This window comes from Xyrauchen texanus, chromosome 32 (genome assembly GCF_025860055.1).
Source record: "Xyrauchen texanus isolate HMW12.3.18 chromosome 32, RBS_HiC_50CHRs, whole genome shotgun sequence".
Lineage (NCBI taxonomy): Eukaryota > Metazoa > Chordata > Actinopteri > Cypriniformes > Catostomidae > Xyrauchen > Xyrauchen texanus.
The window spans coordinates 27906564-27923169 of NC_068307.1; the positions used below are offsets into that span (position 1 = coordinate 27906564).

Genomic DNA, 16606 nt, shown 5'->3' on the forward strand with positions numbered 1-16606 from the left:
TATAAATGAAGGACACATCACCTCTAAAGTCTTTTGTATCAAATATGATACATATACAAATTTAATGATTATTTTTATTTTGTTTAAATGGTACTAAAAATAGTTTCAGGTCAAAAAACTAAAATGTTATGCGTTATATGTCAGACTTTACAGGGTTAAACTGGATGTGTTATTATTCAGGTAAATTGCTATAAATATATTGACTTTAACTTACTTGCTCAGCAAAATTCTCTTCAAACCTTTGCTCCCCAATAACAGTGGTTGAGTTAAAAGCAAAAACTCACAGCAGAAATGGACAGTTCACACCAATCTTGCTATTGCACCCCTTGTAGCAACATTGAGAATGCAATGTGTAGTTGCATTAAGTTATGAATTGTTGTCTGACACATTTCAGAATGCAACAATGTGTGAAATCGAGCTTGCGTTGCAAGATGCTTCTGCGTATTTGCGTGGAGTACGCTTCGGCCCTTAATGTAATCTTGATGTTTGCTTTTTTTTTTTGAGAAAAGGATGGACGAATATTCTGTTGAAACCACAATATTCCTTTAATGTCAAAAATAATGTCACATTGCAAAATAAACTTAATGGTCCTAAAAATAGACTCTATATGCATTATACAGTAGAATTTAACATTTCTTTATTTTGATTTTGGGGTGAAATTTTACCCTGACATGTTCTTCATGAGATTCACCCAAGAGCCTTTTATTCAACAGCAACAAATGCAATAACACTTGTAAGTAAATTATATTTACCTGTGGAAACAAGGGCCTGTCATCTTTGGACTTCTGTATGCAGTCAGCGACAAGTCTCTTCATGGCTTTAGGACAGCTCTTGTACAGTTTACTGAGATCTGGAGTAAGATAGCCTCTGCCAACCATGAAGATGATCTACATGCAAACCAAAAGGAAGACGTTTTTATTACATAACTAACCCATTAAAAAAGTTTTTTTATTTTCAGAAGAAAATGTGAATGGTGCTTGCCCACGCAAAACACCAGACCACAGGGTGGTTGCCAGGGCGTTCCAATGTGGTTTCTAAGATATTCCAATTTGTTTTTTTTTTTTTACCTATAGCTCATGAGCAACTACAGAGCAAAAGTGAATTTAGCAGGCTCTTTCCTCTAAACAACAGAGCAGTGTTAAAGGCTACACTACCAGTGACCGTGGTTTCAAAATTGACCTTTAGCCTTTGGGCTCCTAAATATAGCAGCAGGGCCCCAGGGTGACTACCCAGCCAGCTCAGACTCGCTGCCAAACACATTTCTGCTGCATAGAAAACCACAGCTGACCAAAGCTTGAATCATGCTCAAGTACAAGCTAAATACATAGCACAAACTTACATTGAATTCAGTGAAAAGAGCGGCCTCATGTATTTGGAGCTAATGCTGTACATTAACATTACCATTTTAAGCCTAGTCTTTATGCAAATAATATAATCAAAAGAAATCTTCAAATATATTTCTGGTAGATAATAATACCTGCCATTTCACATCTAATATATATTTCTTTAGAAGATTTATTTTGATATATATATATATATATTATATGTATGTATATATATATATAACCAGGTTAGCCCATAAATACATTTATGTTTTCAATGACAGCACAGGCATATTCCAGGACGACAATGCCAAGATTCATTGGGCTCAAATTGTGAAACAGTGGCTCTGGGAGCACAAGGAATACTTTTTACACTTGACTTTGCCACCACAGATTCCTGACATTAAGCCCATTGAAAGTTTTTGGGATGTGCTGGAGAAGACTTTACAGAAAGTTTAAACTCTCCCGTTGTCAATAAAAGATCTCAGATGGAAATAAATGTTGTGGTATTGCATAAGGTTCTTAATGTTGTGCAATGTTACATCATCTTTGCCAAAAATGTATGCAATTCTGGATGGATATAAATGAAGTCAAACCACTCCTTAAAGTCTTCTTCAGCACATCCCAAAGAATTTCAATTCAGGTACATATAGGTACTCAGCTTACTTCACTTTATTGCAGCATAACATTGCTGAGCCTAGACCTGACCAATTGAAGCATCTGCTTGCATATCTGCTTATTTAAATCCAAACAGCAATCTTTTTTTTGGCCAGGCAGTGTATATAATGTCTACAGACAGTACCATGCAAAAGTCTATTTTATTTGTATTTTCTTATTATATATTTTTAGATGGTTCTTTATATACATTTTAGACTATCAAACATTCCATTTGCAAATAGAATGGAATAGAACAGGGAGCCCTGGAACAGATGATACACCTCCACACAGCCCAACCCCCTGGTTCATCCTTTGGAGAAATTTCCAAATGCCCGAATCTACCACGATCATCTGTACAAACAAAATTTTCAGATTGATGTCAGGGCTTTGTGATGCGATTCCAATACCTTGACTTTGTTGTCCTTAAGCCATTTTGCCTCAACTTTGGAGGTATGCTTGAGGTCATTGTCCATTTGGAAGACCCATTTTTGACCAAGCTTCAACTTGCTGGCTGATGTTTTTAGATTTTGCTTTAATATATCCACATAATTTTCCTTCTTCATGAGGCCATCTATTTTGTGAAGAGCACCAGCCCCCCTGCAGCAAAGTACCCCCACAACATGATGCTGCCACCCCCATGCTTCATGGTTGGGATGTTGTTCTCTGGCTTGCAAGCCTTTACCTCCAAACATAACAATGGTCATTATGGCCAAACAGTTAAATTTTTTGTTTCATCACACCAGATGACATTTCTCCAAAAAGTACGATCTTTGTCCCCATATGCACTTGCAAACTATAGTGCTGTGTTTTCTTGCTAATCAGCCTTTCAGGTTATATCAATATAGGACAAATTTTACTATGGATATAAATACTCGTCTACCCGTTTCCTCCAGCATCTTCACAAGGTGCTGTTGTCCTGGGATTGATTTGCACTTTTCGCACCAAACTACATTCATCTCTAGGAGACAGAATGAGTGTCTTTCCTGAGCGGTATGATGGCTGTGTGGTCCCATGGTGTTTATACTTGCATTCTATTGTTTGTATAGATGAACGTGGTACCTTCAGGTGTTTGGAAATTGCTCCCAAAGATGAACCAGACTTGTGGAGGTCCACAATGTTTTTCTGAGGTCTTAGCTGATTTCTTTTGATTTTCCAATGATGTCAAGCAAAGAGGCACTGAGTTTGAAGGTAGGCCTTAAAATATTACCAAAGGTACACCTCCAATCAGAAACTAATTGGCTAATTGTCTAAAGGCTTGACATAATTTTCTGGATTTCCAAGATGCTTAAAAGGCACAGTAAACTTAGTGTTTGTAAACTTCTGACACACTGGAATTGTGATAGTCAATTAAAAGTGAAACAATTTGTCTGTAAACAAATGTTGGAAAAATTACTTGTGTCATGCACAAAGTAAAAGTCCTAAATGACTTGCCAAAATTATAGTTTGCTAATATTAAATCTTTGGAGGGGTTAAAATATTTGTTTTACTAACTTCAATCTAAGTGTGTTGATGTAGTGCCATATCGCACTCTTGCTCGTGTGACACACACATTAAAATATTACTGCAATATACTGTATTTTATTATTAAAATCAGGATAAATTAAAATACAACAAAATTACACTGTAAAAATACTTTAATGCAAAAAAACTGTATTCAAATTATACAGTAATGTGAATATTGTGTAAAAAAAACGTATGTCACAAAACATTTTAAGCAAATGTTTATTTCTTATTTCTCTCTTCATATCTTCGTTGAACTCTTAATTACGGGTTGAAAATTCAGAATTGTATGAAAGCTCCAACGGTGTGAAGTCATTGTAAAAAGTACAAAAATGTCAGCAGCCTCAAGTGTTAAATGAAGTTTCAACAAATTGCTGTTTGATATGCCATTGCAATATAGCCAGCATTTTAATTGTTCTTAAACATTTTGCTAGGACATATAGGAGGTTAATTAATGAATTAATGCAGTGATTAAATATTTTTCTGTCATTAACAACAAAGCCGCATGTGGAACATTTTGTCATTGTAAGCATTGCCATAGAAATGAATAATTCCCAGAATCCCAGGACGAGAACGGTTGAGTAAAATCTCAAAATCTCTCTAAAATGATCATCTTGTATTTACATGTTCTTGACAGGTTTCGTGAGATTCACCCAACAATTAAAATTATATTATTTGCATAATTAAGAGCTAGTTGAATGTTTTAAGGCAGGGGTCCCCAAACTACGGCCCGCGGGCCGAATACGGCCCGCCCCCACATTTGGACCGGCCCTCTGAACAATGCCATGCAGAGAAATATTTGTACAATTTAATTTTAAATATGTTTTAATCATATCATATTTGTATTTGATAATACATATTGGCTTTCAAAATAAAATTTCCCTTAGTTATAATTATTAAAGTAGCCAAATTATTTGTTAGATTCACCCGGATTAACGTTCCATCGTGATCGAGCGGGTGCACGCGATCCAGCAAGAAAATTTAAAGTGACAACAAAATGGCCAAACGGTTGGGAAAGAGAAAAGTTGATTCAGAATGCAGGGTATTTAACCAAAAGTGGACAAGTGATAATTTTTTGTTCAATGCAAAGAAATGGCTGTTTGCCTCATCTGTCAAGAAACAGTCTCCATGTTCAAAGAATACAATCTCATGCCGACACTATGAAACCCCCCACAGAGACAAGTATGCGAGTTTACAAGGCCAAATGAGAGCAGACAAAGTGTCGAAGCTAAAAAGTGGACTATCTGATCAGCAAAATACGTTTGTACGGCAAACCCAGTTGAACCAGTCATCCATTCGAGCTAGCTTTCAGGTAGCTAAACTGATTGCAACCTGCGGTAGGCCATTCGTAAAGAAATGTATGAATGCTGTTGCGGAGGAGGTGTGCCTCGATAAGAAAGACGTCTTAAATGCGGTGAGTCTGTCCGCAAGTACAATCACCAGACGAATTGAAGAAATGGGGTATAATGTATATGCCCAGCTGAAGGAAAAAGTGAAAGAATTAGATTTTTTTTTTAAAGTAATGACGTGCAGGACACGGCACATCTGCTCATTTTTCTTCGCGGAGTTAGCTCAAACTAACTAAGTGTCCGAGGAGCTGGCAGCCCTAAAAAGTCTCAAAGGTACTACGACAGGGGAGGATATTTTTGGTAAAGTGTGCCAAACGATAGAAGAGTTGGATCTAGACTGGTCTAAGCTGGCCAGCATCACGACTGACGGAGCTCCTAGTATGGTTGGCGCGTCAAGGGGACTGATAGGACGCATGAATAGAGAAATGGAGGAAAGAGGTCTCATGCCCCCTTTACAAGTACACTGACTAATTCACCAGCAAGCACTGTGCTGCAAAGTTCTGAAGTGGGAATCGATTATGAAAGTGGTGGTGTCATGTATAAACTTCATCAGAGCAAACGGACTTAAACACAGGCAGTTCCAAGTCTTTCTGTCCGAGCTAGAGAGTCTTCTCACGGATATGTGCTTTAAAGCCCGATGGTTAATCTGGGGCAGAGTTGAGGCGTTTTTACGAGCTGCTACCCGAAATCAATGTTTTTCTTCTGACAAAGGGCAAAACTGTCCCAGAATTGATCGACACAAAATGGAAATGGGACCTCGCCTTTTTAACAGATGTGACAGAAATGTTGAATGGCCTCAACATGCAGCTCCAAGGCAAGGGGAAACTAATATGTGACATGTATTCCCACATAAAAGCATTTGAGGTGAAACTAGCACTGCTTGTGGGACAAGTGCAAAAGCAAGACTTCACCCATCTACCTGTTACCCAAAGCCTCTCAGCTGAGAAACCAGTGGTCCCATTCCCAGCTGAAAAGTCAGTGGAAGCGCTGGAAATGCTGAAGGCGGAGTTTGATGTGCGATTCCGTGAGCTACATGTCCACGCTAAAGAAATCCGCCTTTTTCAGAACCCTTTTGCTGCTGACATTGACGAAGCCCTGCCTTCTTATCAGTTTGAGTTGGCTGAGTTACAGAACTGTGATGTTCTGAACACAAGCCCAACAGTCTCATTGAATTCTATACTGCCCTCCCTAACGAGACCTACCCAAACATCAGAAGGAATGCAATGAAGATGTCCACACTTTTTGGCACATATATCTGTGGGCAAACCTTTTCACACATGAAACTGATGAAAAATCCGATGAGATCAAGACTCACTGATGAACATTTGCATCAGTCTTTGAGACTGGCTGTGACAGGAATGGAACCTGACATTGGACTTCTCACCAGCCAGAAACAAGCCCATAGTTCACACTGATTAGCCTAATACGCATAAGTAAATAATTTGATTTCAATAGCAATGAATATGAAAAAATGTCATTACGATAGTAATAATGCTCTTTTAATAGGCTATACAGGTCCTTCTCAAAAAATTAGCATATTGTGATAAAGGTCATTATTTTCCATAATGTAATGATAAAAATTAAACTTTCATATATTTTAGATTCATTGCACACCAACTGAAATATTTCAGGTCTTTTATTGTTTTAATACTGATGATTTTGGCATACAGCTCATGAAAACCCAAAATTCCTATCTCAAAAAATTAGCATATTTCATCCGACCAATAAAAGAAGTGTTTTTAATACCAAAAAAAAGTCAACCTTCAAATAATTATGTTCAGTTATGCACAATACTTGGTCGGGAATCCTTTTGCAGAAATGACTGCTTCAATGTGGCGTGGCATGGAGGCAATCAGCCTGTGGCACTGCTGAGGTGTTATGGAGGCCCAGGATGCTTCGATAGCGGCCTTAAGCTCATCCAGAGTGTTGGGTCTTGCGTCTCTCAACTTCCTCTTCACAATATCCCACAGATTCTCTATGGGGTTCAGGTCAGGAGAGTTGGCAGGCCAATTGAGCACAGTAATACCTTGGTCAGTAAACTTTTTACCAGTGGTTTTGGCACTGTGATCAGGTGCCAGGTCGTGCTGAAAAATTAAATCTTCATCTCCATAAAGCTTTTCAGCAGATGGAAGCATGAAGTACTCCAAAATCTCCTGATAGCTAGCTGCATTGACCCTGCCCTTGATAAAACACAGTGGACCAACACCAGCAGCTGACATGGCACCCCAGACCATCACTGACTGTGGGTACTTGACACTGGACTTCAGGCATTTTGGCATTTCCTTCTCCCCAATCTTCCTCCAGACTCTGGCACCTTGATTTCCGAATGACATGCAAAATTTGCTTTCATCTGAAAAAAGTACTTTGGACCACTGAGCAACAGTCCAGTGCTGCTTCTCTGTAGCCCAGGTCAGGCGCTTCTGCCGCTGTTTCTGGTTCAAAAGTGGCTTGACCTGGGGAATGCGGGGATGTTTCTACTCCAGACTCAGTCCACTGCTTCCGCAGGTCCCCCAAGGTCTGGAATCGGTCCTTCTCCACAATCTTCCTCAGGGTCCGGTCACCTCTTCTCGTTGTGCAGCATTTTTTGCCACACTTTTTCCTTCCCACAGACTTCCCACTGAGGTGCCTTGATACAGCACTCTGGCAACAGCCTATTTGTTCAGAAATTTCTTTCTGTGTCTTACCATCTTGCTTGAGGGTGTCAATGATGGCCTTCTGGACAGCAGTCAGGTCTTACCCATGATTGTGGTTTTGAGTAATGAGGCTGGGAGTTTTTAAAAGCCTCAGGAATCTTTTGCAGGTGTTTAGAGTTAATTAGTTGATTCAGATGATTAGGTTAATAGCTCGTTTAGAGACCCTTTTCATGATATGCTAATTTTTTGAGATAGGAATTTTGGGTTTTCATGAGCTGTATGCCAAAATCATCAGTATTAAAACAATAAAAGACCTGAAATATTTCAGTTGGTGTGCAATGAATCTAAAATATATGAAAGTTTAATTTTTATCATTACATTATGGAAAATAATGACCTTTATCACAATATGCTAATTTTTTGAGAAGAACCTGTATATCACTTGATATGTATAGTGCATAAATAATAAATTAATCTAGCATTAGGAGGCATAATACTGTAAATCCATTTAAAATCATAATAAAATCTCCACAATAAATCACTCCGGCCCATGCCATTTTCTATTAGACTACGGCCCTCCATTATAGAAAGGAAAAATGATGTGGCCCTCATAGAAAAAAGTTTGGGGACCCCTGTTTTAAGGTCCATGATCATGCGATTTCTATAAAATTATACTTTAGTCTTACCTGATCTCGGTTTCCATTCATAGAATAAGGCAATTCTCCTGTCATCAGCTCATACAGAACGATACCGTACGAGTATACATCTGACTGAAAACTGTACGGATTATTGTCCTGCATCCGGATGACTTCAGGAGCCTAAAGCAAAGACATGTTTACTCACCCGCTACTTGTTTTACACAGCATTACACAAAACATTGTTTCTTATGTATAATATTAAGGCATATTGTAGTCTTAATTAGTTCTATATTAAACAATGTCTTGCATAGACATAATAGGTCTCAAATCAGATTCCATATAGATTTAACGCACCATCCACAGAACTGATCCGGAGGGCTGCTCTACTCTATGTGAGCCGCTCCACCTTGCTTTCACTGTGGCCAGACCAAAATCTCCAATCTTCACTGTCAAACCTTCATGCAGGAAGATATCTGAGCATTGCATTAAGGGAAAATATGACTGCTAATGCACAAGCATAAATTAGTCATGTATAGTGGTGAGCACAAAAACAAACACACTTCTCAAAGAAAAATATCACAGTATGCCACAATTGATCGGAGTCAAGTATTCCAAAGAGCTGTTCAGTCAGTAGTCCTAAAACCTGAAAGAAAATTGGCATTTTCGGGTAATGCGTTTCTCCAGAAACAATACGAATAATTAAAAAAAATGGGTTTTAAAAATACCTAAATAGGTTTAATTAGGTCAAAATAATGTTTAATAATAGTAAAATACAGTCAGTGGTTAACATTACCCAGAGACTTGTTATACAACATAAATATATCTTAGATTTAATAACTGGTCGATCCTACTTTGGCAGCAATAACCTAAATCAAGCATTTCCAATAGCTGTGGATTAGACCTGCACAACATTCAGAAGGAATTTTGGACCATACTTCCTTAACAAACTGCTTCAGCTCAGCCATATTATTAGAATGTCTGGTGTGAACAGCTCTCTAGAGTTCATTCCACAGCATCTCGGTGTTCTGACCGGGCAACTCCACAATGTGGATTTTCTTTTTTTTGAAGACATTCCGTAGTGGATTTACTTCAGTGTTTAGGTTCATTGTCCTGCTGCATCAACCAACACCTACGGAGCTTCACTTGGCACACAGCCACCTGACATTATCCTGTAGGATATCTTGATAAACTTGGGAATTTTTCCCTCGATGATGCAAACGGTCCAGCAGTCCAGGCCCCGAAGCAGCAAAGCTGCCCCAAATCATGATGGTCCCGCTACCATACTTCAACATTGTGATGATATTTTCATGTTGGTATGCGGTGCCCTTTTCAACATCATACGTAGTGCTGCGTGTTCTTCCAAAACAATTCAACCTTAGTTTTATCAGTCCACACATTGTTGAGTGTCAAGGTGGCCTTTGGCAAACACAGCAATGTTTTTGTTGGAAAGCAGCATCTTCCTTCGTGGTGTCCTACCATGCCTGTTTAATGTTTTGGAACTGGTTAACATCTCCATTCATAATCCTACTATATGCAATGTTCCCTTAGAATCTTTAGCTGTCAATCTAGTGTTCTTTTTTACTAAATTGAGCATTCTGCTGTGCGCCCTTTGAGTCATCTTGGCTGAATGGCCACTTCTAGGGAGAGTAGCAACAGTACTAAATCATCTCCAATTATAGACCATTTGTCTAACTGTGGACAGATGAATATCTAAGCTCTTCGAGATAACTTTGTAACCCTTTCCATCCTCATGCAAAGCAAAAATGATTGATCATAAGTCTTCTGAAATCTCTTTTTTGTGATGCATGGCCCACGTCAGCAGATGCTTCTTGTAAATAGCCAACTCAAAAGGTCTGAGTGCTTTTCATATGTCAGAGTAGCACTATCACACACCTCCAATCTTGTTTCATTAATTAAATGCCAGGTTTCCCAACTCCTGACTCTAATCAGCTTTTTTTTTTTTTTTTTTAAATCATTAGCCTAGGGGGTTCACATACTTTTTCCAAATTGCACAGTGAATGTTTGAATGAAATATTCAAAACGTACAACACCAATAAAATAATATAAAAACAAAAAAGAATACAATAATTTGTTATTAGTTTAAATAGATTGTGTTCATTGTTACTTCGATGTAGATCAAACCAGATTTTAAGACAAATTTATACATAAATGCAGGTAATTCCAAAGGGTTCACATACTTTCTCTTGCCACTGTATGCAGTATATGTATATATATTTATTTTTTTTTTATATATATTGTACATTTGATTGCACAGAGTCTGATCTGTAGCAAAATACATAAAGTACACAATTCCAAATTTCACATTTGTGTTAGCTCTCTGAATTGGCCTAATAACTGACTTAATGACTGAATAGCTCTTTAAGAATCTATATTACAGGAATAACAGTAAATAAAATGGGCAAATTCTTGGTAAAAGATACTGTTAGACTTCATATCCCGATGGATGATATTCTTTGCATGTAAATAACTAAAAGAGAGAAGACATATGGGGTCATAAGATGTCATTTTCTATCAGTATTATCAGAGGTCATATTTAGTTTTATGACCATGCTGGTAGTAAAAAAACGGTATCATACGTTAACTAACAAAACCTTTTAAATAAAAACACCCCTATTTTGTGCTATTTTTTTCCCTGTTCCACCTCTATTAAAAGGTGATGGTATTTTGCGATCAGAATACAAACGTGTGACTGAAAATATACTATGCTGTCATATACTATGACAATATGCTGTGCTATACATATTAAACAAACTACAGCGGATCTAAAAGCACTAACATTAGAGGTTCTAGTTTGCCCTGGGCTAATACAACCTCAATTCCAAAAAAGTTGGTACAGTATGAAAAATGCTAATAAAACAAAAATAAGTGATTTGCAAATTCTATTTACTCTGCTATATTAAAAGCACTACAACTAAACATTAAATGTTGTTTTACCTTGTGAATTTCATTTTTTTTTTATTTTTTATTTACGCTCATTTCAAATCAGATGTTTGCAACACACTCCAAAAAAGTTGAGACAGGGGCAATTGAAGACTAATAACAATTTGACAAGTTAAAATAACAAGGCAATGTGAAACAGGAAAGGCAATCATGTCATAGTATATAAGCAGCATCCAAAACAGCCTAGTCCTTCAAAAGCAAGGATCATTCGAGACTTGACAATTTGCCAACAGATGCTTCAGCAAATAATCCAACACTTTGAGAACAATGTCCTCCAAAGACATATTGGAAGGATTTTGGCCATATCACCCTCTACAGTGCACAATATAGTTAAAAGTTATAGTATAAAATATTCAAGGAACCTGGTCAAATCTCAGTGCGTAAAGGGCAAAAAGAAAACCACTTATGAATGCTTGTGATCACTGATCCCTCAGACATCACTGTCTTAAAAAACATAATTCATCTGTAATGGATATCATGAACATGGTTTGGGATTATTTTAGTAAACCTTTGTTAGTCAACACCATTCGCCGCATATACTGCCACCCAGCACCCTCTATTCCAGGGACGTCCCAGAATTTTTGGCAGAACAATTTACCACATACCACAAACCACATATTGTCCGAATAAGCAGAGAGTGTGGGTGCTAGATTGGCCTGCCTGCAGTCCTGACTAGGGCTGAAACAATTAGTCGACGTTATCGACAATGTCACCAATAAAAAATTGTCGACAGAAATGTCCGTAGTTGAATAGTCATTTGATCACATTTAATGTAACAGGAGATCACTCTAATGATGTCGCGTGAGAGGAGCACTGCAGTTCACGTCTGACTGAGGAACAATTATGCAGCTCAGTCCAGACACACTCCAAACAGCTTTAGGTGATGTAGATTGCAAAGTATGAGCTAATTATAATGCAAAAATACAAAATAAGTAAATACAGAAGCACTCTCGTTGTGGAATAAGTGGAGCTGCCATTCCGCTGAAGCAAAACTTGCATGTCGAGCATCTTCGAACACCTTGGCATTACATCTTTAATGCATTTATATTTAATGCGTTATAGCTTTAATAAAAGTTAAAATAATATGAAAGCAGGCCATGTAACAACACACTCCGAAACTGGCATTTCTCTGTGCAGTCAGTGCCTCTTCAGAGTTGCGCGAACGTACCATTCTAAAGGGATCTTGCTTTTGGAGAATAGATCATGAATATACTCTGACAGCCAAAAGTTTGGACTAATGTACAGATCACTTGTCATTATATAAAACACAGCTGAAATCCATTTGGTTCATTCAATGAAGCTTAACATTGTCTTTGTGTTTGTTTTTGAGTTGCCACAGTATGCAATAGACTGGCATGTCTTAAGGTCAATATTATGTCAAAAATGGCAAAAAGAAACAGCTTTCTCTAGAAACTCATCAGTCAATCATTGTTTTGAGGAATGAAGGCTATACAATGCTTGAAATTGCCAAAAACTGAAGAGTTTATACAAAGGAGTACACTACAGGCCTTAAAGACAAAGGCTCTAACAAGGACAGAAAGAGATGTGGAGTACAGATGTACAATTAAACAAGAGGATAAGTACATCAGAGTTTCTAGTTTAAGAAATAGATGCCTCACATGTCCTCAGCTTACAGCTTCATTGAATGCTACCCGCTCAACACCAGTTTCATGTACAACAGAAAGACTCAGGGGTGTAGGCCTTATGAGAAGAATTGCAAAGAAAAAGCCACTTTTGAAACAGAAAAACAAAAAGAAAAGGTTAGAGTAGGCAAAAAAAAAAAAAAAAAAAAGACACTGGACAACAGAATTGGAAAAAAGTGTTATGGATCTTAACTCCATTGAGGTTTGTGGGATTAGCTAGACTGTAAGGTGCGTGAGCAGTGCCCGACAAGACAGCCACATCTATGGCAAGTGCTACAGGAAGTGTGGGATGAAATGTCACCTGAGTATCTGGACAAACTGACAGATAGAATGCCAAGCATCTGCAAAGATGTCATTGATGCACGAGGAGGATTTTTTGATGAGAAAACTTTGAAGTAGTTTAAGAAGTTCTGAATATTTTTATCAAATTGTAATAGTAATTTTTCACATTATTAATGTCCTGACTAAACATTGTAATCATTTGAATGCCACTTCGGTGAATAAAAGAACCAATTTCTTTCCATAAGAGCAAAATCTGTACATTATTCCAAACTTTTGGTTGCCAATGTAAGTATATGTCATCTTTACAGAACTCGCAGTAGTAAAGCCAAGTGAAAAAATACACAAACACTTATATTTAAGATACATTCTCTGAAAGCAAGTCTAAATATCTTCTATGTTGCTTCTAAAGTAAATGTATCTTGTTTTAAGGATTTTTAGACAATTTTAATTGGAAAACCAGACAAAAACACTTGATAATTAGTTTTTTTGCAGTGAATTTCTTACCAAATTAAACTTAATAAAAAAAAAAAGTTTTTTCCCTTTAATTCAGTGAATGTCATTTAGAGGCATTTTTAAAAGATGATGTTTGTCCTCTTTATTGTTAGTAAGCACGTTTAATACAACCTTATAAGTCGGGGCACAAGCTGAATAATTGATAAGAGATAAGGACTTTCTTCCCATCCACCACTTGCCTTATCAACAAGGCCCGGTACCCACCCTGACACTCTCCACACTCCACCTCTGGCTCTACATGCCACTGTACTTACTCTGCTGTACTGCTCTCTTTTATTTTTATTCTTACTTTTAATATATACTGTGTGGACATATTTATATTGCTTATATTTTAATAATTGTTTCTTATATTTAGAGAATGTGTGACACGAGCCTACAACACCAAAACAAATTCCTTGTATGCGTAAAAAACATACTTGGCAATAAAGCTTTTTCTGATTCTATTGATTGTTCCAATAATCACAGAATAGTTGAATAATCATTCTAATAAATAGATGCATCAATTATCAAAATAATCGTTAATTGCAGCCCTAGGCCTGACCATCTCCAATTGAGAATGTGTGGTGCATTATGAAGCGCACAATACAGCAATGAAGACCCAATACAGTTGGTAGCTGAAGACCTGCATAATGGATGAATGCGGGGAAATTCCACTTTTTAAACTTAAACTAGTGTCTTCAGTGCCTAAATGCTTAAGTGTTATTAGAAGAAATTGTGATATTTATCAGTGGTAAACACAAGATTGTCCCAACTTTTGCAATCATCTGATTTGAAATGACTGTACATAAAAAAATAAAAATAATAATAATAATAATAATAATAATAATAATAATTCACAAGGTAAAACATATAATGTTTAGCTGTGGAGCTTTCACTATTGCAAAGGGTGAATATAATTTACAAATCACTCCTTTAGGTTTTTATTAGCATTTATCATACTGTCCCAACTTTTTCAGAAATTGGGTTTGTAGTGACACAATATTTGGCTGATGCTGTAGTTTATGCATTTAAAAAAAAAAATTATAATTTGCATTCAGCATGGGATGTTATTAATTTAGCATATTCATGGGTATATTTTGTTAATACTGGTGATACTATTGGTACTGTGTTGGGTAACCACATGTACAATGTGAAAACCAATTGAGAACCACTGGTTCAGACGGAGTACCCTTTATGTAACTCACACTATATGTGAAAAGTATAGTCACTTTACTTATGAAAGACTTACTCCATGCCCTGTGCTGTCTGTCTGGCGATGTCAATCAACTGAAACATCTGGAAGTTTGTCTCTTGTACGTGCAGATGTTTGTAGAGACTATTTCCTTCACACCACTGCGTCACAATGGCCAAGTTTGCCTTGGTCATGTATCCCATAAACAAAACAATATTGACATGCCTGGTCTTCCTGCGATGAAGAAGAAACTTATTCAATAGCATCACTAATGGAGATTGAGATTTCTTGCACATGTTAAGAGTGTTGTGACATGTGGGTTGGAGAAATCTCATGTAAAACCTAATTTTACAAATTTTCCTGTCATTTTACCTGAGAACAGCCACTTCATTGCGAAAGGCCTGAAACTGCTCTGGTGTCGGATCTGTGACTTTTAAAATCTTCACAGCAACATCACCTGAAGGGAGCACACTCATTAAAACAGGGGGGGGGCCTTAGAAAGCAGCTACTTTCTAAGGCAGTACCCAAACGGAAATGCATAAACATTTGTCAATTCTGCTTATTATAAGCGACTTTGGGCTTGTTTTTTCAGAAAGTCGCTTTCAAATATGGGCAGTCGTGGATTGTTTTTTGGGGGGGCTTATTTTCAGTATTGAGTCTGTGGTTTTTGGGCTTGCTGGAGCTTATTACCACTTAGCACAATATGACCCACCACTAAAAGCAGCTGTCAAATATCCCCATTCACAGTTTAAGCTGCACTCTACACAAAGTCTTTCTAACAAGTCAGTCTATTGTCTGCCATATTTGGAATGCTCTCGGGAGGCTATTTCCAGTCATACCAATGCAGCTACTATCCACCTGAATGAGAAAAGACCGAAATCTCCTAAATGGATGGTCAAGATTACGATCCAAGTACATATTTCAAAATCAGCAATAATATCTGACAACTGGTATAATAAATTGTGCTTCTTTACCAGAGTTGTGGGAGCACAATAAAACCACGCTAGCATCCATTAAGCATCTTTGCTCAAGAGAGGCAATGCCAGTTAGGTCACATGTTTTTAATGTAATCAATATTTATGCAATATATCGATTACAATATTAGAACACACAAAATGGCTTGTTTTTTCTTCATAAATGTCAGTTTTTATTTTGCTGGATTATGTTGAATAATTACAAATAAATAGTATTTTAATGAATAATTATAATATTTTTTTTAAATAGCCATTGGAATAAAAAGTGTGTCAACTAGCCCGTGTTGTCTGAAATTCTGGAGAAAAAAATAAATAAATCCCCCTTCCTCCGGCTGGAAAACGAAGGGTCATTTATACTGGGCTTGTTTTTCCAGCCCAAGTTGCTTGTTTATCAGGAAAATTCTAACACCACAGCTCATAAGTCAAGTCACAGAATTTTGAATTTTCACATTTGTGGGTTTGTAACTTGCAGGGTAAACCTCTATAGCGTTGAATGGAAGACCACAGCAAATATAATTTGTGTTCCCATTTGCTCCATCAGCAAAAGAAAAAAAAAAACAACTCGCTCCCGTGAGCCATGATTGCAATGTATGAATTATCGAAGATGTGATTTGAGAGAAGTGCCGATGCATCGCCGATGTCAGCGAGATATCTAGAATGTTAAATATCTGGACCTGTCTGAGACTCAATCACGCAATGTGAAATGTGTTTTGACGGAATACAACTGCACCGTTGACCAACAGCCAATTACAGGTATCAAGAAAGTCTCATTGGACCGAAGAAATGGAGGAAAAATTAGTGGAACATTGGCAGGAGCACCAGTGCCTTTTTGATGTTTCATCTGAACAACTGGGTGGAGAAAGAGAAGAGTTGGTGAGAAATTGCCAATTTTCTTGAAGACAGTCAGGTAAGCAAATGGGTAGATTTTTCAGGAGGTGGTACTTTTTCAAATTGTAACCAATAA

General features: G+C 37.3%; 1 protein-coding gene across 1 annotated transcript in view; it reads right to left on the reverse strand.

Annotated features, from left to right (window-relative positions):
• Positions 1 to 16606, reverse strand: part of LOC127625900 (RAF proto-oncogene serine/threonine-protein kinase-like) — a 65089-nt gene that overhangs the window by 9566 nt on the left and 38917 nt on the right. The window contains exons 11-16 of the mRNA XM_052101344.1: positions 15041 to 15125; positions 14726 to 14902; positions 10540 to 10586; positions 8453 to 8571; positions 8147 to 8278; positions 753 to 887 (exon numbers count right to left, since the gene is read on the reverse strand). Of these exons, the coding sequence (XP_051957304.1) occupies positions 753 to 887; positions 8147 to 8278; positions 8453 to 8571; positions 10540 to 10586; positions 14726 to 14902; positions 15041 to 15125 (695 nt within the window). The remainder of the gene's footprint in view (positions 1 to 752; positions 888 to 8146; positions 8279 to 8452; positions 8572 to 10539; positions 10587 to 14725; positions 14903 to 15040; positions 15126 to 16606) is intronic.